Below are 19,397 nucleotides of genomic sequence, written 5' to 3' on the forward strand. Positions count from 1 at the left end.
CCTGATTGAGTTTAGCGCGTAAGAAAAACTTGACACCGCTGCCGGTTATGTAAGCTGTACCAGTGGCGACAAAAAGAAAGAAACAAAACAGAGTGGATGAACCAGACTTTATATCGTTGGGGATCTCGATCAGGAGGCGATCGCAGAAACTGGGACATCGTATTCACATACGCATTATTATCACGTGTGACAGTTTTGGGTGCTGTACCATGGGTTTGATTCATAGTGGCGGTTTCCCTCTATCCGGGGCATTTTCTAGAAATCTGGCGGATCTAAGTATATACAGTTCTTTGTATGGATGTCTTTGTTATGCATCAGGGGTGCCCATTGCCGAGGCCCATGCTCCAGAAACTGATTTCCAACTCAGTTGCTCTAATGAAGATCTTGATCAACTCTTCCATCCGCGACGGTGAGACTTTCCTCATGTGCTTTTCCAGTAGTTCTGTAGAGCTGTTAGCTGTGTTCACAAGCAGTTCACGCATTTCACAAGGAGGAAGGGGGGCTTTGTGTATCCTACCGGACCCTAGACGGACAGCCTCAGTGTAATCCTCCGCAACGTAATTTTCTATCCACTTGAAGTATCGGTTGCCCTCCCGAAGCGTCTTTTCCTCCGCGTATAGCCTTTGTGCGATGGCTCCATATCCAATTAAACATGGTGCTAAGGCTACCTGCAGTGCAAGCCAGTCTTCTGATTGGCCCACATCGAGGATGTATCTGCTGTACGCGGTGCATGCTGATAACCATTGTCGTTAGAGCTTTGGAAACGGTTGAAGGATGACAAGAGCTGTTACTTACCACCAGTCTCTGGAAGCTTCTCCATTTCTTCTTTGGATAGCCCGAATGACGTGCAGTAGTCAATGTGGAGCGCTGTCTCTCGTTCGATGTGTAGAACGATTTTAGCTGACTGTAATGAGGTTGTTAGTATTGTTTCCTATCACAATGGAGAAGGACAGGCTTCTTCCACGCAGGAATTACTCACTGCGGCTATGGATTCCATATCTTTGGCCTTATACGCAGCAAGTGCGTTGCTCCGAGCAAAGTGGACCTAGTTAAGAAGAACGGTTAATATTATAAAGGATGTTCTAAGAAAAGTGGACCTTACAAGGTAGAGGTAATCCTGCACCAGGTATTCTTTGAACCGTTCGATTGGAAGGGTACCGCTGCCGAGTCCTCGGACAAATTCATGCTCTGTGAATCGCTTCCATACTGATTGTACATCGGGACGATCTAGAATGTACTCCAAAAACCGTCCCCTATAAGCATATTAGTTTCTAGCTGAACGCCCTTCATCTCAATGTGCGAGAGTGAAACATACGGTGCAAATGGCACGGAATAGACGGAGTGGAAGTGGTTGATTGGACCGCTTCCTTTTCCGAGTTGGGTGCTGGTCTTGATTCCTGCTTCAACAAAACGAACAGCACTGCGCACGGCTCTCTTCATATCCTTTCCGAGCGCGAGGTTTGCCGCAATGGCCGATGCGAGAGAGCAACCGGTGCCGTGGGTGTTCTTCGAGACTAGAAATTCAGTTTCAAACAGAGTAACCTCCTCTCTATCATAAAGTACATCAATGACTCGAGAGGCTTCGCCTGCGCTGCGGGCAGTTTTGTGGTCGTTTGTGAGCGGCAGATGGCCACCCTTTAGCAGAACAGCTTTGGGGCCCAACGTTGTGACTTGTTTTGCGAGATCAATAAGCCCATGAAGGTCTTCGGGTTCGGTATAGTCTAGACCTGAGTCTTTTATAAGAAGTTTTGCTTCTGGGATGTTGGGCGTGAGAACAGTTGTCAGAGGCAGCAGTTTCTTGCGCAGACCCTGGACAGCAGCTTCAGGTAATAACTGAGACCCGCTGGTTGAGATCATCACCTATTTTTCTTTTTAGTCAGAATAAAGGAAGCAGGGAAGGCTTGTTGTAATACCGGATCCAAAACCACGGCTGGAATTTGATACGATGTAAGCGCATCTGCGATGATGTCAATGGTCTCTGCGGACGACAACATCCCTTCAGACAAGTTAGTCCATCGATCTGAGACAACGGAATCTATCGCAGAATAACCAAAAGGAAGAGGATGTTGTTGAGCCATACCCAGCTTGATCACGTCGGCACCGACATCGTCCAGGCTGGCGCTGATTTGCTTCTTGACGAACTCAGCCGGAACCACGAAGATGTCTTGCACCCCTAGGGTGTTCTGGGCTGTGAGGCCTGTAGTCGCCGTGAGGGCATAACATCCATGGACAGTTAAGACTCTCTGGTCAGCCTCAAGACCTCTAGACCCATGACGAGTGCATTAGCAGACAATCTGGAGGGGAAAATGAGGGGTGGCATACGCTCCGCCGGAGCTGTCGGATCCTGCGATAACCAGGACTCGCCCGACTGACATGGCGAAAGACTGTGAGTTTAGGAATCTAGGCAGGCTATAAATGGGAGTCTAAGAGAAAACACCGGCTTATGGGATGGTGAAGTGCATCTTGACTCGCCCAGACTGCGAGTTCGGCGAGATGAAATCAACCAGTGGAGCTCGCCACATCGGGTTTAGCGCACTTTGTATACAAACTCATTCACAGCTTGAGTGTAGAGAAGAAAACAAAGCTGGATCGAAGCTCAGAGAGAGATTTGTTGTTATTTCTGGTTGATTGGTTATTTTGCTTGCCAAATCCGCATCTAGGCTAGAATTTGTTGTCTCTCATTCTGTTCTTCTCACTTCTCTCACTTCTCACTTCTTCCACTCTCTCACCACGTGTTACTCTTGTCAATAAATTTCCCCCATAACTCTTTCCCACGCTTTCCATTAGTCTAATGACTTTGCTCTAAACCTTCATATTCTGGAATATACCAAGTTATTGGCCAACTTTTCTTATCTCGACATCTGCTTCCCTCTGTGAAACCTGCACACATTCTGCCCAATATGACGGTCAGGAAGAGAGACACTGTGGCTCTTGACCAGCTAAAGTCTGCACAGTCGGAGATCTTGACGACAATAGATGAGATGAGGGAAATCGGAGTCAACTGTCACTTTGAGTTGCCCCAGATCGTTTGTTGCAGCTGTGCTGATGAGACCGAGGAAACAACTGTTTTGGAGCTCATTACAGGAATCTCGATCCCTCCGCGGAGCGAGTGTTTTGCACCATTGACAACTGAATTCGTCCTACGCAGGCATTCTCTTTCCTCTCTGACAGCCACACTCCTGTTTAGCGCCCCTGCAGCAGAACCAACCATACCCAGATCACACAAGTTCAGCCCAGGGAAGCTTCTGCATGAGGGAGGTCTTTCTGTGTTATTTGACGAAGTGACAACATGCATCAATTTAGGAGAAAAGGCCGTGATCGGTGACATACTGAGGATTGAAATTTGTGGACCGGAGCAGCCAGACATAGTTCTTGTGGACCTTCCAACAATGCGCACTCGGGATGGAGAATTGCAAAATATGGGCGATACTGCTCTGGGAGTAATAAAAGGTTACTTTAGGAGCTCCAATAACATACTGCTTGCCATCATACCAACTAGTGCAAACGAGTGTGATTTGGACAGCATTACTTCTGTCATCAAGCAATTCGACCCGAAGTACGAAAGAAGCTTGGAGATCGTCACATTCCGGGAAAATATTACACTGTCAGGAGAAGAGGACGAGAAAATCCAATTCATCAAAGATAATGGAGCTACATTGAAGACTCGATGGCATGCCGTGAGTTTGGATCTCTCCGGCCCTAGTACATTGCCTGGCGTCGCTCGGAAATGCGCGGGGATAGAGAATCTGAGACACCGAATAAGCAACTTGATTTTGGAACGGATAAAGCGCACTATTCCTGATCTTGTTAAAAGAGCTAACGGAGCGTTGTCGGACAATCGCACTAAGCTCGGTAATATGGGGAGGCCTCGATCAACCATTGAGGAGAAACGAGGGCACCTTTTGCAGATTGCGTGTCGGTTCGAAGTAGTGATCAAACAAACCCTAGAGGGAATATACAGGGACGGGTTTTTTGACGATATCAGCGATAAGCCAGCCTTGAATCCTCGACGGCTTCGACTCGTCATGAAAGAATTGCACCGGGATTTCGTGGAAGCCTTGCACGTTGGAGGATCCGGGCGCCAGATCTCCAGTTCTGATGGTGAATTGAATAACAGTGATTTGGATTGCATTCCCACCAACCGATACCTGCGTAACTGGTCCCCCAACCCTGTCAATCGGGAGGATCTTGAGAAAGAAATCCAAGAGCACGTACGATACTACCAAGGTTTTGATTTACAGCAATTGGTTGGAGGTCTTCTTAGAGATCAAACGAAGCCTTGGGACGACATGGCCCAAGCGCACCTTAGGGCTGCTTGGGAGCTAGTAAATGAGTTTCTTTCCCTCCTCGCTAACTACGTTGCCGATGAGCATACATGTCATTCGATCTCTAAACAATTCGTGGAACCGGCTATGGAAGCAATCAAAGAAGGACTTCAACGAAAGCTTGAAGAACTGAGCTTCTATAAAGCCAAAAGCTACCCGATCCTTCACGACAACTGCATCTTCGATTTGGTGAATCAGGCCGACAATCTGGAAGCAAATATCCTGGTTCCATTCTGCGGTGGCAGTAGGCCTACTGAACCATCTGCCCACCAGCGTGTTGAATCAAAAATCATTGACTTGATGGAACAGTATTACGGTGTAAGGATATCCCTGGTCTCACGATACTTACTTTCCCTCCTAGCTCTCTCATTATTTTTTCTAACAATTCACAGAAAGCGCTTACTGTTTTTACCGAGAATATAGCCATGTTGGCGATTGAAAACTGCCTGTTAACTCCACTTGAGACCATCTTCACTTGCAAAATGATCTGCGAAATGGACACTGAGCAGATTGTACGTCTTGCCTCCGAGCCTGCTTCTGTTCAGGACGACAGGGAAGTACTGCAGAACAATGTTGAGCGGCTGCAAGCATGCTTGAAAATTTGCAGCAGATATGACAACAGCAGTAGATTGCTCAGACAACAGCACAATGAATCGAGGCAAGGTGAGCTCGGACTTTCTAAATAAGAGTCCCTCTCGACCTTGTCTAGTCTAGCATTGGTTGACTTATTGACAGAGTTTGCCCCAGTTACAGCTCCAGACCCCAGCACTCGCCATTCAGCTGTATTTGCCGCAATCCAGCGCGTTCAACAAGTCGAGAACGACAGCTCACAAAAAAGGCCAAATACTGATATCCATCCCAGCGACTTGTTGTCCGCCAAAAAGGCGCGAACCATCGCAAATTCCAACGGAAGTGGCTTTGGTATGTCTTCATGTTCTACCTATTGATTTGGCTAACCCTATCTTCCCAGCATCCACCCCAGCCCAAAAGTCCAGTGTTTTCGGCACCCCCTCTGCTTTACCCGATGGTTTAAATTCAAATAATCAGCTCGGAGTAGGAGCGGGATCGGGATCAGCAGGCCCGTTTAGCAGTACAAGCAGCCAACAACCCAGCCCCTTCTCCATCCTCGCGCAAGCTCCACGGCCTAGTGTCTTTGAAAACACCGAATCATCACAATCTCAGGAACCGTCCTCAGCACCACTTGTATTCGGACGGCCTTCCACTCCCAGCACGGCTTTCTTTGATATTGCAAAGTCTGGTCCAGAAGAGTGAGTATGTCACACCCTAGTGTCCATTCCCCGTGGCATCTTTTCTCCGCCATCATTCATGTGCTAACCCCATATGACCAATGCAAAGGGGATACCGTCTGATAAATGAACTCGAAACTATCGATGTAATGCGCAGTATCTGTGCTTTCCCAGCGTTTAGATTCTACTCATTCGAGGATAGTCACGCTTTTCTTATGCTAACTGCATGAACTAAATTTACCTGTGCGAGAGTATACGCAGACGCTGACATTTACTCTTTTATAGGAACTTCGACTAGCTGATTACGAGATGGGTTATGTTCGAGTATCGCTCTCTTAGGGCTTCTAAGACAGTGTGTTGTTGGCTTTATTAATATGATTCACGCCATTTGTTTAAGAGTACCGACAAATATTGTACAAATGTAAACCATATAATATGATATGTATCTCGTATTGATTAATTGGGAAGACTCATTCCATCGTTCAGAACGCAGAAAAGCAAAGTAAAGCCAAATCAAAGCCAGAAAGCGCGCCAATGGTAAAAAGAACTGCGTACATAAAATGCATCCATGCATGAGGTGATAAACAAAGCCTTATCCATCCAACCAGCCAGCCGTCGAACAAAATTACTATATACAGAGAATCAACTCTTTAACTTAACCTTGATCCGGAAGTTGGGTTGATTTAAGCCAACATAAACCGGAACAACCCATCCATCTCCACCCACTGCCTACCGCATTTCTTCAAGTAAGCGTCGACAACGCCCTTGACTGTCCCAAAGCGTACACGGTTGAACTCTACCAACGCAGCAACACTATCCTTCTTCTCCCCGCTCGCCTCCTTCTGTGCCGCCGCCCGCGCCTTATCCACATCCCACAAGCTAGCGAAATACAGAAGTTGATTGTACATCTGCTTCTCGGTGTACTCGTACGACATGCGTCCTAAACAGCCCTCTGCCTGACCGCGCGGACCAAGACAGCGGTGTCCGTAGACGCTGATCTGGCGGGTGCGGTTCCCGCAGGTAGATTCGTCGCAGACAAGCCAGCCCTCGTAGTATTTTGACGTTTGGGCACGAATTTGGCTTTCGAGTTGTGCGACGATTGTCAAGACGGAGAACTGCTTTTGACAAGAGGGGCTGGGGCAGATCAGCCCGTGGGGGTTGCACATGTGGGCTGACGCTGCGAGTCCCTCGAAGACACAGCGTTCTTTGCAGTGCCGGCAGGTGAGGGCAAATCTTGCGGCGGATTCGAAGCGGACCGAGTCTGGAATTTGGGATTCTAGTGGGAAGATCTCGGTGTTTTGGGTGTTTTGGGTGCTGGAGGTGTTGATTTGGTATTTGCGGACATCGAGGCCGAGGCATTCGGCTAGGCGAACTGCATCTGTGCCGGGGATGGGGGCGCAGAGACGTTCAATGGGGGGGAATATTTGTTTGAGAAGGTAGAATTCGATGTCAGGTTTGAGCCCCGAGTCCTTTTTGACCACGTCCTGGAGGGTATACGAGCGTTTGGCTGCGGGAAGAGAGGATGTCTCTGAGTCTCCGGATGTTACGACGTAGGAGATCACGTCGTTTGGCCGCACTGTCCTGCCACGGGCTAGTTCTCGCAGTGCGACTTGTGCTGGAGGCATAGTTTCCTTGTTGGGATATTCCTCTGGCCGCTTGGACAGTTTCTAGTTGAAGTTAGTTTATGCTCGAAGGGGAGGGAATTAGAGAGTGCATACTGTGTAGATCACGTATTTCTGAACAGGAACAGTAAATTCTCTCATATTGCCCGCCAACTCACGCAAGTAATCGTGAACACGGTTCAGGACAAGCTCCTGATCCTCACCGGAGAGGACCTCGTTCAAAAGTCGCTGTGAAGCCTCCTTCGACAGCGCACAGTACTCACGTCTCTTCATATCCAAACCCTTCACCTCGAGCTTGTCGACGTATTTGCCATCCACCTCCATCATATTAATAGCCGCATACTTCTTCTTGGCGTGCAATAGAAGACGACGGAAGATGTTGTCGATGTCAATTTCTAACAGTCGATATCGTTCGTTGACTGCCTTCTTGAGCTCGTCTCCAACCCTCAGCGCGTCGCTGATGGTGTCCATATTTGTGTTGATCATGACGGAATCGGTATCACCGTAAATGACCTTTAGCTGTTTGCTTTCCACTAATTCCTTGGTGCTACGCAGAATCTCACGACCCTTGAATGTGGTGAGCATGGCCAAGGGACGAGCATAGAAGCGACTCTGTGTGTACCCAAGACATCCGTACATGGAGTTGGCGGTAAGTTTGAAGGCCAACTGCTTTGTGTCCCATGTGGCAAGCTGCTCAGGAGTTGCGCGTTTATCCTTCATGAGCTTCTTGACTTCCCGCCGACGGCCGACAAGAGTTGCGATAATGCGAGGTAGGATACCCTGTTCAGCCTCTGTTGCAGGAATTTCTGGCACCTTTTCCTCATTCTCATTTTCGGCCTACACATGTTAGTATTCATAACCGCACAGATGAGGGGTTTGAGAACGTACCACTGATGCCCGATCCACTGTGGTGAAGCAAATGTTGTACTCTTGAATGATACTAGGATACAAACTGTTGAAATCCATGACAAGAACAAACCTGTCATAAAGTCCTCTTTCAGGCTCGAAAACGAGACCACCTTTGTATTTGTCCTTCTTTTTCTTATCGGCTGAATCGTCTTCGTCCCCATCCTGGGCCTTCTCTTCCGCCTTTTGCAGCTTGGAAGAATATTTGTCGGGACAAATGTACTTGTTCCGATGGAATTCGTGGAGCAAAATGTACTCGTTCCGCTCGGCGCGAGTACCACTTAGCGTTCGGGCCCAGGAATTGCCAGCAATATTTGTGAGCACCTTGGTTAGGGGGAGCATCTGAAGCCGCAGAACTAGGGCAGCAATGAAGTACGTATCGGTATCGCAATGGTTCACGAAGTTGACAAGCCCATCTTTGGAGGTTGCCCATGTCTTGAGTGCGGCCTCGAAGTCTAGCTCTTGCCGCGAATTGCCCGCTCCAAGGTAAAGATCGCACATTTCCGTCAAACTCCAGGATTGACATTTCATCATCAGTGACTATTGGCGATTAGCAAGCCGTCTTGGGGTACAAATGGTGACTCTTACCTTTCCCATATCATTGGCGACATCGCACACCAATCTTCCGGCAACTAGGTGCCTCTCGGTGAAGAAGCCCCCGCCCCTGTTGAAGGTTTTGGGCCATTCTCCACGTTTGAGTCGTCCAAGACGATGCCATCCTGGTGTCTTTTTCTCCTTCAGTCTGCTTAGCAAGACACTTAGGTCGACTTCCTGCAGCTGATGGCCCATCATGACATCTGGATCCATCCTTTCAAACAGAGCCATGAATTTACTGAGTAACATCTGCTCGCTCTTCTCTAACATGTATGTACCCCGTTGCCTTTTGACCTCGGCTTCAAAGTTCACTGGATACGAAGAACCAGCCGGACGCATCACAGTGAATGTTTTGCAAGGAAGCTTTTCCGGTGGAGACGTCTCCGTGAGAGAGATGTTCTCGTAGACTCGACCGCTGGCAACCAAGATCTCTTGCTTGTTCTCTTTCACATTGAGCTGGGTTCGGAAAGCGAGACTGATCAAGGTGAGAGTTGGCGGGTCGAGATTTTCGGTGTCAGGGACCGGGGTAATAAGTCCTGGCTTTGAGGCCTGGCATTCGAATTTACACCACGAGGCATTGTTGACAGCGGAGAAATCAGCTTCTTCGACCTTGAGCCAGCAAGGACCCATAATGTTCTTCCAGAGGACGAATTGCTCGAATAATGAAGTGTTCGTTCCGAAAACATGAGAGAACGTTTCTCCCTTGGTGTCCATGGGTAAAGCCGGCTTGTCATAAGGATAGAGTAGCTTCAAGTACTCAGTTTCTCTTGGAACACCGGGCATCTCGAATGCGTATTTGCGGGTGCATTCTTTGATCTTATGCATGCCAACCCTCAGCCTCGACATCATCTGATCGACTTCATGGTACACATCTTCCATATCAACCTCCTCATCCGTCTTACGGCCCTGCTTATGTCTGTGCTCGCGGGGAAGGAAGTATAGTTTTCGAAGGACGTTGTCCACCTTGACGAAGGCGCTAGCATATGAGCCATTTTGCTTGTTTTTCACCTTTCCGAATAAGCAAAGGCTGCCGTTGACCTCCGTGTAGTCAAGCCAGAAGAATCGAAGGCTTCCGTCTTCTTCGACAACGTCCTGGGGGCGTAGCTTGCCAAAGCCACGCATTTCAGACGACGCTGGGCTGTTGAGCACGTTCAACTTGTCGCGTACATCATTCCAGGAAGCATTCACATCTGCCGCAGACTTCACCGGAGACGAACTGGCAGGAGTCGGATAATGTTCCTTTTTGATCTTGGGCGGAGGTCGGCTGCCGGAAATGTTGACGCTCTGTGCCTTGGCTTCGTGATGGCCGGTAGCCTGCACCACCTCCATAAGGTCATCATCGTCGTCCTCAGGCTCCTCCTTTATAGGGACTATGTTCTTTCGCTCTACTGCCTTGGTAACTGGAGAGGAGGGCATTGGGTCGCTCATGGGCATATCGTCGTCGTCCGCCTGAGGAAGGGGTCCGTCATCGTTATCTAGATTGAGGGCCGGTTCTTCGCCGACCGGGGACACGGGATCACTGTTCTCATCCTTTCGTGGAGGCTTCGCTGTGCGTGTTTTCTCTGAAAGCGGAGGGGACAATATGCGAACTTTGCGGCGTGTTTCCGACTTTACGATGTTGTGCTTCGGAGCCTTGTTCGAGACCACATTGGTATCGACCTCGCCTAAAAGATCCGCAAGAAAGGCATCGTCTTCGGCGGTAGCAACTGGCTACGAGTGCACGTAAAATTAGCCCATGCTCTCCAAACCCGTATCATCATCTCCAATTCAAAGGGCTGCTCGCTCGCTCACCTTTGCTTTCGGAGCCGCCGCCGCCGGTCCACTGTTAAAATATTTCGAGATCCCATTATTGATCTTTTCCTTCCTCTGCTTCTCTTCCTCACGTTTGCGTTTAGCAGCCTTTCCTCTCGCCGGTAAATTCTCATCGTCACTCTCATCGCTATACTGAGCCGTCTGCTCATTCCAGACCTCGCGGCCGTCATCCGCGTATCCCTCGCCATTATCGTCGACCACAAAATCGTCTTCGTCAAGTCGATTCCGGATAATTTTCTTATACCCGTCATCGTCGACCTCCTCGTAGATATCACCCTGTTCCTCGACTTCGTATGTGGACAGACGCTTTTTCCCTGACGCACGCAGAGCGCGGAGCTCCGCCAACTTCGCGCGGGCTGAAGCCATTGTGGGTTGGTATTTCCGCGCAGGCGATTATTGTGCGGATAGGACGGGCATAGGAAGTGACTTGGGAGTGAATTCTAGGAAAATTGGCCCAGTGTTGACGCACTGGCTGTTTGATGGGTCGCGGAAGGGATGCTCAGGCAAATCGTGGTTGACGCGGGAAAGGCACGCGTTTCCGACGCGGTGGACGCGACGCCGCCCGCTCTCCGCCAATCCGGTTAATTAGTTTGGAATCAGGCAACTCCACGTCTACTAGGTACAGTTTTATTATTACTGCCCTGGTGGTGCTTGATGCGGTGAAGAGACAGGGTGCATTCATTTCTGTACTACACGCCAAAATCCATATTAACGCCGCCCCTCCAGAGATTTCCGCCCTTTGCCCTATATTGCTTTGCCTATATTGCCTAATCCGACAATTCACTATCAGAATCAGCGTCGCTGAATTCCTCTGCAGCGTAAGTTAGCATAACTCCGATTTTAAAACAGAAGGCCGGGACATCGCACCTTGAGCGAGACCAAAATCAAACGTCCCATCCAGGTTCGCGGCCAACATCTCGCGAATCATACCCAGCGCCTCGTCTGGAAAATTGACGCCAGATATCGCGTTGAGAATGGACAGGCTTAGTCCGTTATTACCTGGTCCGAGTTGCGAGATGAAGTCGACCACCCCGTTTGCTGTGAAATTGCTGAGGGCATATATGGCTAGGCTTTTGAGCTTCGTGAGGCACACGAACGCGGGCCAGACGGAGTCGTTGAAGGCGTCACCGCTTATCCAAAGTCTTTCTAGGTGCGGGAGGAACGAGGTGACTGCCTGGACTTGCTCCATGGTGAACCAGTCGGATACATCCTTGAGCTCCAGCTCACGAAGGTTTCCGAGGACGCCTACTGCGTCGACGAGCAGATTGCTGTCTCGAGGGTCTTCGCTTCCTTCGCCACGGAGGTAAAGGGTCTGTAGAGATGTGTGGGACCCAAGGGCAGGAAGAAAGCCACCGCTGCGGGTTAGCTTGAAGCCGGCGAAGGAGAGGCTGGTCAGGTGGATATCATCGCTCATCATCACTTGACTTAGTAATTCGGCGTCGTGCATGAATTTCCTGACTTCTAGGCGTTTTAACCTTGTGCAAGTTCGGATCCAGTCAGCAACTAGGCCGAGATTTGTATAAAATGATTCGTCCCACACGGCAGGCACTGAGTCTGTCAAGCTGAGAACCTCTAGATTAGGCAATGCAGTCAACGAGGGAAGCTCGCGGATCGTATCAATGGTAAGACTGGTCAGCTTCAACTCAGTCAAAGAGTCCTTCTGGGTTCCCAATGCTTTTATGGACCGGGGACCTAGATGGGAGAAGCTGAGTACTTCGAAGTACTCTAGGGAGTTGGGCCGGAGTGCATTGAAAAGATCTTCTGCCTCTGCCTCTGCATTCCCTGGCGGTTTATTTTGCCTGGCGTTATATAAGTGCTAGAACTTAAAATAGTCCGGTGGACCTTACCATATATAAATCCTGAGCTGCTTGAACTCAGGACAGTGATCGCGGATCTTGTCGCCTGCACGCTGGGAAAGTGCAGATCCAGACCACACAGTCAGGCTTTGTAATTGGGGAGACCCCTCAACCCATTCGTTTAATATCGTGGGTTGAACTGATATTATCAGATGAGATCAATGCTTTGCGAATGAGAACATACCGTCGCAAGACATGCCTCGTATCAAGGCGTTCTTCTTGACAATGGCTTCAAGGGATAAGCATGGACCACAAGTACAGGCAAACGATCACTTACCGGACCCAAGCTTCACCTTGATCCATTCGTTTTCTGGCAACGTCCTTGGCGAACGACGCCGCTTGTTCCCCTCTGAAACATACTCCTGAGATACGAACTCCAGAAGCTCCGGCGTGTAGAGTTCGCTACCAACGATTAGACAGAGTCAAGTATTCTGCAAGAATCACGTACTCTTTGACGGTGGACCCAGAACCGAGTAGATTCCCTAGATCATCTAGATCCAAATATCGGATATAGCTGTAATAAGGCAGATAAGTCAAATCCAGCGTAGAGAGGACGATAGATCGCCACAGGGTAATCCATTTCCTCAATGTGGGATTTTGATCCTCCCTGAAACTCGCTGGCGCAAACATGGGCCTTCGAGCCTGGGTTCTCAACTGCTCGTCCTCGGTCCCTCCGCCTCTTAAGGGTGAGGCGTCATAGATCCTATGGTGAGTATGAGCATGAACAGCGTCCAACACCGTGAGAATGCTACTGAATGTGCCAGAACTCACCGATATAAAACAGCCAACGCATGCTCCGTAAAGTGTCTCGATGCAAGAGCGCATTGGTATAGACTATTATGATCCCCCTCGTCTCCTAGGTTGTCCAGGACCATAAAGAGGATCTCACTAGGCAGAGTGACGGCCATTTCCACGACAGCAGTTCAGCCACCCCACAAGCTGGTATTCGTGAAAATGATACTCTTCATCAGCGTCTATAATGGAATATCGATGGATTCTGGACGCGAAGTTGGTGATAGAAATGCAGTTGACGACTAGGCAGTTCGCCTTACATGCGCGGAGCTGCTTATGTAAACACGCGTTCTTGGTCTGGACTGGAGCCTTAACTCTGTTGCTGCCTTCACCAACAACAACAGACGCTGAACGAATAGAACTACTTGACTCGGAGACTGGTCTTACCCAAAGACACCGGCTACGCGTATTGCGAGCCTGGCGAGATTTGTTTCTCGAGCCATGACCACTTTATCTCTGTGCCTCCTCCCAGGAGCATTATCTCGATTCCAGGATGCTCTAGTATGCCTGGCAAAAAATGGTGAAACAGTGGGCATTGAGGCCGAGTATGATCTGGTGTGTGGTGTTAAATGGAATGTACCTGAGGCTGTATTGTTTCTGACCCTGTGTAGCTTCGCCTGAGTTCGCTCAACTCAAGCAAGACGGCATATTCGTCCTTTGTATTTGATCCCGAGAAATTCTTTGAGAATTACGAGTTTTCAGTCAGCTCCCGGTCATCAAATACCAGAAAGTTCAGCTGTCAAGTATACTTGAAGGTACGCTTACTGATCCAAGTGAGGCTGAGCCTTGTGCTAATTCCACAGGCTCTGCTCTCGGTATTTCCTGGAAGAAACAATCGGCGGGATAAAGATACCGCGGTTGAGCGTTGCGAGATTGAGGTCCGTGAGCATCCAGACGAGACGGAGTGCCGGATTGTCATTCGGATGATATGTGGTCTTGGTTAGTACAACTGGCTAGTTATCTAGCTCGTGGCTAACTGTTACCAGGCGTGATCAAATCCTACAAGCTGACATACGAGTCCACCTCGATTCATCACGCTGTTTTCGACCGGTCACAAGCGATTAATGAATGGAGTATCGACCCGTTATTCCTGAAAGAGATCACAACCCATTTCAGCCCATCGGCCGAACAGCTAGACATCTATGCGGAAAACAACAAGGTGATCTTCACTAGCTTCACTACCAAGATTACCGACGGGAATGGTTCGTTTATAGACTCTATTTAGACAATCCTGTACTGATGTATGGCGTAGACACACTTAGACAGCCGGTGCACACATCGGTCGCCATCGACAAGACGGACTTTGAACATTTCCTAGCCGATGATGGAGTCCACGTCGCTATTAGCCTGAAGGATTTCAAGGCAGTGATATCCCACGCCGAAACTTCCAGGGTCATGATCACCGCCCGATACGCCCGTCCTTGCCGACCCTTACAGCTTGCCTACAATTTCGAGGGCATTCGAACAGAGTTCACCTTAATGACAACAGGCGAAGCAGGCCCGGAGGACCTACCGAGTTCCTCTAGGCCTGTACCGCAACTGTCGGCCAGACAAACGCCCGCACCCATACAAGTTAGTCAACCAAGTAACCCAGCAAACGCCAGACAGATAGCTCCTCCTCGTAACAGGCCCATTCGTCCTCTCACCGGGACATCCTCCCGAGGTACAGCAGAGAGTACACAGGCCACAACACAGCCGCAGCCGTCGACCAAGTTTGATAGTCTTTTTGTGCCGGCGGACGACGATAGACAATGGGACGTGCCCGAGGACGAGGAACCCGAGGCTGAGGATATGCTCGGTTGGGACGCGACTGCAGACCCGGTAAGACGCAATTCGTTTGATGTTGCCAACGTCCTGCTAACGGTAGCAGGATAACCCCGAGAGTTTGGGGCCGCTTTTGCGGGATAGTGAACCCGCTCTAAGAGATCACGACCAGATGGACCTGAGCCATCAAGACGACATGGGGATTCCTCCAACACAACGCATGTCACAGGTAGGCCATTCCTCCCGTCTTGCGACTCAGCTAACATCCCGTAGCTCCACGGACTCGGGCTCTTCGACTGAAGCCTATTGCTTCGATGTTCATTCACGGACCGTGCCCGCTAGAACAGTCGGCAGAGAGCACTCAGGATGCAATAATCCAGCTCGTCGCACAGCCAGCACCAACACCGACCACCTCAAAGCCTCCCTCAGGAAGGGGAACTCGGTTGCATGTACCCTTGACATTGCCCTGCGCATCTGTATTTGGTCCGCAGTTGCCATGCTCGCCCCATCCAAACGCGACGACAGACCTATCATCGAGTAGAGCAAGCGCATGCTCACTACCAACCGCCACCTCCTTTGCACTGCGCAAATCTCCCGGTGGTAGCTGACCGCGGTCATTCCGGCCCCAGGCAAGAACAGACATATCCTTTTGATGTACATAGACACCATGCCAACTAGCATCCATCTTCAAATACCCCTTCACATCCTCCGCTGCAGGCGTCCCTGCAAGGATTCCCCATTTATCTCCCAAAGATCCAAGAACAACAAACTCGCCCTTCTCCCCATCCCCACACAACACCGTAAACTCCCTCCCGCATACAGCATCAGTCACTCGAAACGGCACCCCTTCAATACGCTTCGGCTCCCAAACAATCTTCTCCCCAACCAACCCACCACCCAACTGCCCCTTCCTCGACGCACCCCACCCATAAACCGCCCCATCCGACAACACAACAACAACATGCCCCATCCCCGCCGCAATAGAAACCACCTCCAAGCCTCGCGGCGGGAAATCACGAATCTTCCCGACCTGAGCCTGCGTCATCTCAGTACCAAGCCCAAGCTCCCCCTTCATCCCCGTCCCAAGCACAAACACTACATCCCGACCCACGCCCCCGCCCCCGCCCTCGCCCTCATGAGCCCTCCTCCTCGCAACCAAAACCGTTGCCTCCCACGTCGCGGCAACTCCCGTGAAAACATCATACATACCCCCACTCTCCTCATCCTTCTCTTCTTCATCAACCACAGTAACCCCCTCAAACCTAAATCTCGAATGAGAATTTGGGTTCGAGTTCGAATTTATCCCGCACCGCCCGTCCCCATTCATCCCCGCCGCATAAACCCGCCCATCATCAAGCAGGACAAGCGTATGGTTCCCGCCTGCAACGATGCGTGAGACGCGGGGAACCTGTGTCTGTGTTGGGGCTGGAGAAGGAGTATAGTCTGCAAATATACAAGGCGTTGGCACAGACACGTCCTCATCGTGCCCGATACCTAGTTGGCCCGAGCCGTTGGAGCCGAACGCGAAGAGGGTTGGTACTGGTCGTGGGGACATTTTCTTCTTCTTTTTTCTCTTCTTCTTCTTTTCAATGTCTTGGCTGGCTTTGTTGATGCATTAAGAGGTATAATTAGTAGTTCATGGAGGGGCATGCATTAACAAAGCACGGACGCGGAGTAAAGCCGACAAGACTAAGAGGGACAAGACTAAACAATTTCCCGCACGTGCAGATAAGATAAAGCTCACCCATACCGCCCTAGTCCCCGCCTTCCGATTACGGTTTAGATGGTAGAGCGGGGCAATTAATGCACGGCAGAAAAAGCACCGCATCAGGTTTAAACCGGTTACATCCAATGGATTTTTAAGTGGAGTGGCGGACCCGGCGGAAACCTCGGTTGTGTAAGTCTGGCTTCCAAGCCTGAGCAGTCCAGACGCCTGGCCAGGCCCGCGGTTGCAGTGCCGGGCGGCAGCGGAGCGAGCCAGAAAATTTTCATCAGTGGCACTGGTATGCCTGGTTACAACCAGGGGAAGTGTGCGTAATTGACTTTTCAGGTTTTGGGATTGGTCGGAGATGGCCGTGTTGGAAATTTATGGAGTAGGGGAGTGTACGGAGCAGGAAAGTGATGGATCGGTTGATCAGTTTGAGCATTCAGTCTATGTACTAGGGTATGTATAAAAATTGCGGTCATTCCGCCCGCTCTATGCGTGTGCGCGTTGTCATCAGAATAGAGAACATAATAGGAACAGTGAATCAAACAAGTGATTAGATTGCCTCGCCATGGATAAGGAAAGAGGTAGAATCAAACAAAAGGGGGTATAGTGATGTATGCAGAACGATTATCTCTCTTCAATCGAGTTCTCGGTAGAATCATCTGACCGAGCGGCGGGAGGGAGGGCAAAGTTGTCACCCTTGTTGGGCTTCTCCTCCATACCGCGGAACATGGGACTCGTGCGGTGGAAGTAGGAGTGGACGTGGCCAGAGAGAAGGTCATCGTCAGTCTCGTCTTCAAAGGCGCTCTTGTCCTTCTCAGAGATCTTGGCGGACATGGCGGCTTCCCACTCGGCACGGTATTCCTCGACCTTGTGCTGGTAGTCAAGCTCGGCGTCGTAGTACTTGCCCTTGCCACGGAAGCGTTCCCAGATGGAAAGGTGCTTGGAGTGGACGGCAGGTCCGTGGTAGTCCTCTTCGCGGCCTTCACGGATGTACTTCCAGCGGCGCTCTTGCTCCTTCAGATCGAGACCGGTGGTATCGGGGAGGAAGAGCCAGGTGAGAACGACACCTCCCAGACCGAACCAGGGGACAATGTGGAACTTCTCTTGCGTGGTGATGTAGTTGTAAAGGACGGAGGCGAGGAGAGCACCGAGTTTACCGGCAGCGGCAGAGATACCGTGAGCGGTGGCACGGATGGGGGTAGGGAAGACTTCTGCGGCGACGAGAAAAGTGACGGAGTTGGGACCAAACTGGTTGAAGAAGGAACTCAAGAAGTACATGGCTTGGAACTCCTTGATGTGTTCGGGTGAGGTGTAGTAGTCGTACTTGAATCCGGGAACCATGAAGAGAATGAAACACATCAGGAAACCGACGATCTGCATCCACTTGCGGCCGTACAGCTTGTTGTCGATTAAGAAGGAAGCCAGGTAGTAACCAACGAGCGAAACACCGACGTTGCACAGGTTCCAAAGCCAGGTGGGCATGATGGAGTCGGATTGAGGGCTGATGACCTTGATGAATTCGGACTGGAACAGCTTGTTACCGTAGAAAAAGACATCGTTGGCGAACCAGGCGCCAGCGGTTGCGACGAGACGGAATCCAAAGTGCTTGAAGGTGAGTCTGAGCGACTCGAAATCGTAACCAGTGACCGAGGCCTTCTTCTTCGCGTTCTGCAGCTGCTTGCTGGCAGCCTTCATGTGGTACGCACGGTAGTAGACGAGCCACAAGGTACCGACAGCGGGGATTGCAAAAGACACACGATAAGTCCACTGCGCAGAGACGGTGGAGTACGAGGGGTTGCCGCTGCCGTGGTGGAAGCAAAGCAGCAGGATGATGAGCAGGACTTGGTTGAAAAATTGACCCCAGCCCTGCATCAAGAAAGCACTGGTGACCTTGCGACCACGGTGCAGACGATCTTCCTTGGTAGAGACCTTTCCGGAGCCGGTGGCATTCTCCATACCGCTGGTGGCAGTCATGGGGTATTCGCCTCCAACACCGATACCGTAGAAGAACAAAGACCAAGCGTAGCAGATAACCCAACCGTTCTGGGTGACACCCCAGGCGGCGGTAAGCATGACCAGACCGATAAGCATAATCGTGGCATCCTGAATCAAACCCCAACGGCGACCAAGCCTAAGAAAAGAAATAAGGTCAGAAACGCTCCGAACTCAATTGATATTCGACATACCAGTCACCGAGAACACCGACTAAGATCTGACCGACAATAATACCGCAAATCTCGAGATAGTCAACAGCGTTGATCCATTGCGCATTGCAAATGGTTTTATCGTCCCAACATTCGGCGAAGGCAGCTTCGAAGAGGGGTTTCAAGTTTCCGATAGAGAAGAGCACGTAACTAAAAAAAAAAAGAAAAGAAAAAATAAGGTTAGTGCCCTGTATCCCCACTAGTTGGGAGCGCACGAGAAGACTTACCCTTCTAGACCGAGACCAGCACCAGGAAGGACCATATTCCGGAAGTAATAAGAGATTGGCGAGAGGGGATCCGCCTTGGTCATTTCCCAGATCCCGCTGAGCTCGCGCTTGGCCTCGGTGGCATCGTAGGAGCTGACGAACTTGACGCGCTTGAAGACATTCAAGTCGGCCCAGTAGGTGCCGTCGGGTGTGTAGCTGTCGCTGGGGCGAATGAGGGCATCGAAAGCACCCTTCTCGTTGATGTCCATGTTCTCCAAGGGCTCATGGTCGCCCGTCATATCGGGCCCATGGGGCGCACGGGGACCGAAATCAGCCATCTCGACCTCTCACAACCGTT

General features: G+C 50.4%; 7 protein-coding genes across 7 annotated transcripts; 2 read left to right on the forward strand and 5 right to left on the reverse strand.

Annotated features, from left to right (window-relative positions):
* Positions 1 to 314: 314 nt before the first annotated feature.
* On the reverse strand, positions 315 to 2,375 carry APUU_10953A (putative thiamine biosynthesis protein (Thi-4); the record flags this gene model as incomplete). The annotated part of the gene is made up of 9 exons (XM_041706518.1): positions 315 to 442; positions 518 to 733; positions 796 to 904; positions 980 to 1,045; positions 1,103 to 1,253; positions 1,316 to 1,860; positions 1,914 to 1,996; positions 2,081 to 2,262; positions 2,323 to 2,375. The coding sequence occupies 9 exons, from the start codon at positions 2,373 to 2,375 to the stop codon at positions 315 to 317; spliced, it is 1,533 nt and encodes a 510-aa protein (XP_041550319.1).
* A 525-nt stretch (positions 2,376 to 2,900) lies between these two features.
* APUU_10954S (uncharacterized protein) lies at positions 2,901 to 5,597 on the forward strand (the record flags this gene model as incomplete). Its single annotated transcript, XM_041706529.1, has 4 exons — positions 2,901 to 4,643; positions 4,718 to 4,988; positions 5,061 to 5,246; positions 5,296 to 5,597. The coding sequence occupies 4 exons, from the start codon at positions 2,901 to 2,903 to the stop codon at positions 5,595 to 5,597; spliced, it is 2,502 nt and encodes an 833-aa protein (XP_041550320.1).
* A 658-nt stretch (positions 5,598 to 6,255) lies between these two features.
* POL1 (DNA-directed DNA polymerase alpha catalytic subunit POL1) lies at positions 6,256 to 10,872 on the reverse strand (the record flags this gene model as incomplete). The annotated part of the gene is made up of 5 exons (XM_041706540.1): positions 6,256 to 7,239; positions 7,291 to 8,031; positions 8,083 to 8,640; positions 8,689 to 10,404; positions 10,486 to 10,872. 5 exons carry the CDS (start codon positions 10,870 to 10,872, stop codon positions 6,256 to 6,258), a joined length of 4,386 nt encoding a protein of 1,461 aa, XP_041550321.1.
* A 401-nt stretch (positions 10,873 to 11,273) lies between these two features.
* APUU_10956A (uncharacterized protein) lies at positions 11,274 to 13,270 on the reverse strand (the record flags this gene model as incomplete). Its single annotated transcript, XM_041706551.1, has 7 exons — positions 11,274 to 11,317; positions 11,374 to 12,305; positions 12,354 to 12,501; positions 12,547 to 12,591; positions 12,640 to 12,764; positions 12,811 to 13,065; positions 13,134 to 13,270. The coding sequence occupies 7 exons, from the start codon at positions 13,268 to 13,270 to the stop codon at positions 11,274 to 11,276; spliced, it is 1,686 nt and encodes a 561-aa protein (XP_041550322.1).
* A 325-nt stretch (positions 13,271 to 13,595) lies between these two features.
* On the forward strand, positions 13,596 to 15,218 carry APUU_10957S (putative DNA repair protein rad9; the record flags this gene model as incomplete). Its single annotated transcript, XM_041706562.1, has 7 exons — positions 13,596 to 13,709; positions 13,766 to 13,909; positions 13,958 to 14,093; positions 14,141 to 14,356; positions 14,407 to 14,975; positions 15,025 to 15,147; positions 15,192 to 15,218. 7 exons carry the CDS (start codon positions 13,596 to 13,598, stop codon positions 15,216 to 15,218), a joined length of 1,329 nt encoding a protein of 442 aa, XP_041550323.1.
* A 61-nt stretch (positions 15,219 to 15,279) lies between these two features.
* Positions 15,280 to 16,473, reverse strand: APUU_10958A (RCC1 domain-containing protein; the record flags this gene model as incomplete). The annotated part of the gene is made up of 1 exon (XM_041706573.1): positions 15,280 to 16,473. The coding sequence occupies one exon, from the start codon at positions 16,471 to 16,473 to the stop codon at positions 15,280 to 15,282; it is 1,194 nt and encodes a 397-aa protein (XP_041550324.1).
* Positions 16,474 to 17,253: 780 nt separating this feature from the next.
* APUU_10959A (putative MFS phosphate transporter) lies at positions 17,254 to 19,377 on the reverse strand (the record flags this gene model as incomplete). Its single annotated transcript, XM_041706584.1, has 3 exons — positions 17,254 to 18,760; positions 18,816 to 18,983; positions 19,061 to 19,377. The coding sequence occupies 3 exons, from the start codon at positions 19,375 to 19,377 to the stop codon at positions 17,254 to 17,256; spliced, it is 1,992 nt and encodes a 663-aa protein (XP_041550325.1).
* Positions 19,378 to 19,397: the final 20 nt, after the last annotated feature.

Source organism: Aspergillus puulaauensis, chromosome 1 (genome assembly GCF_016861865.1).
Source record: "Aspergillus puulaauensis MK2 DNA, chromosome 1, nearly complete sequence".
In the NCBI taxonomy this organism is placed as follows: domain Eukaryota; kingdom Fungi; phylum Ascomycota; class Eurotiomycetes; order Eurotiales; family Aspergillaceae; genus Aspergillus; species Aspergillus puulaauensis.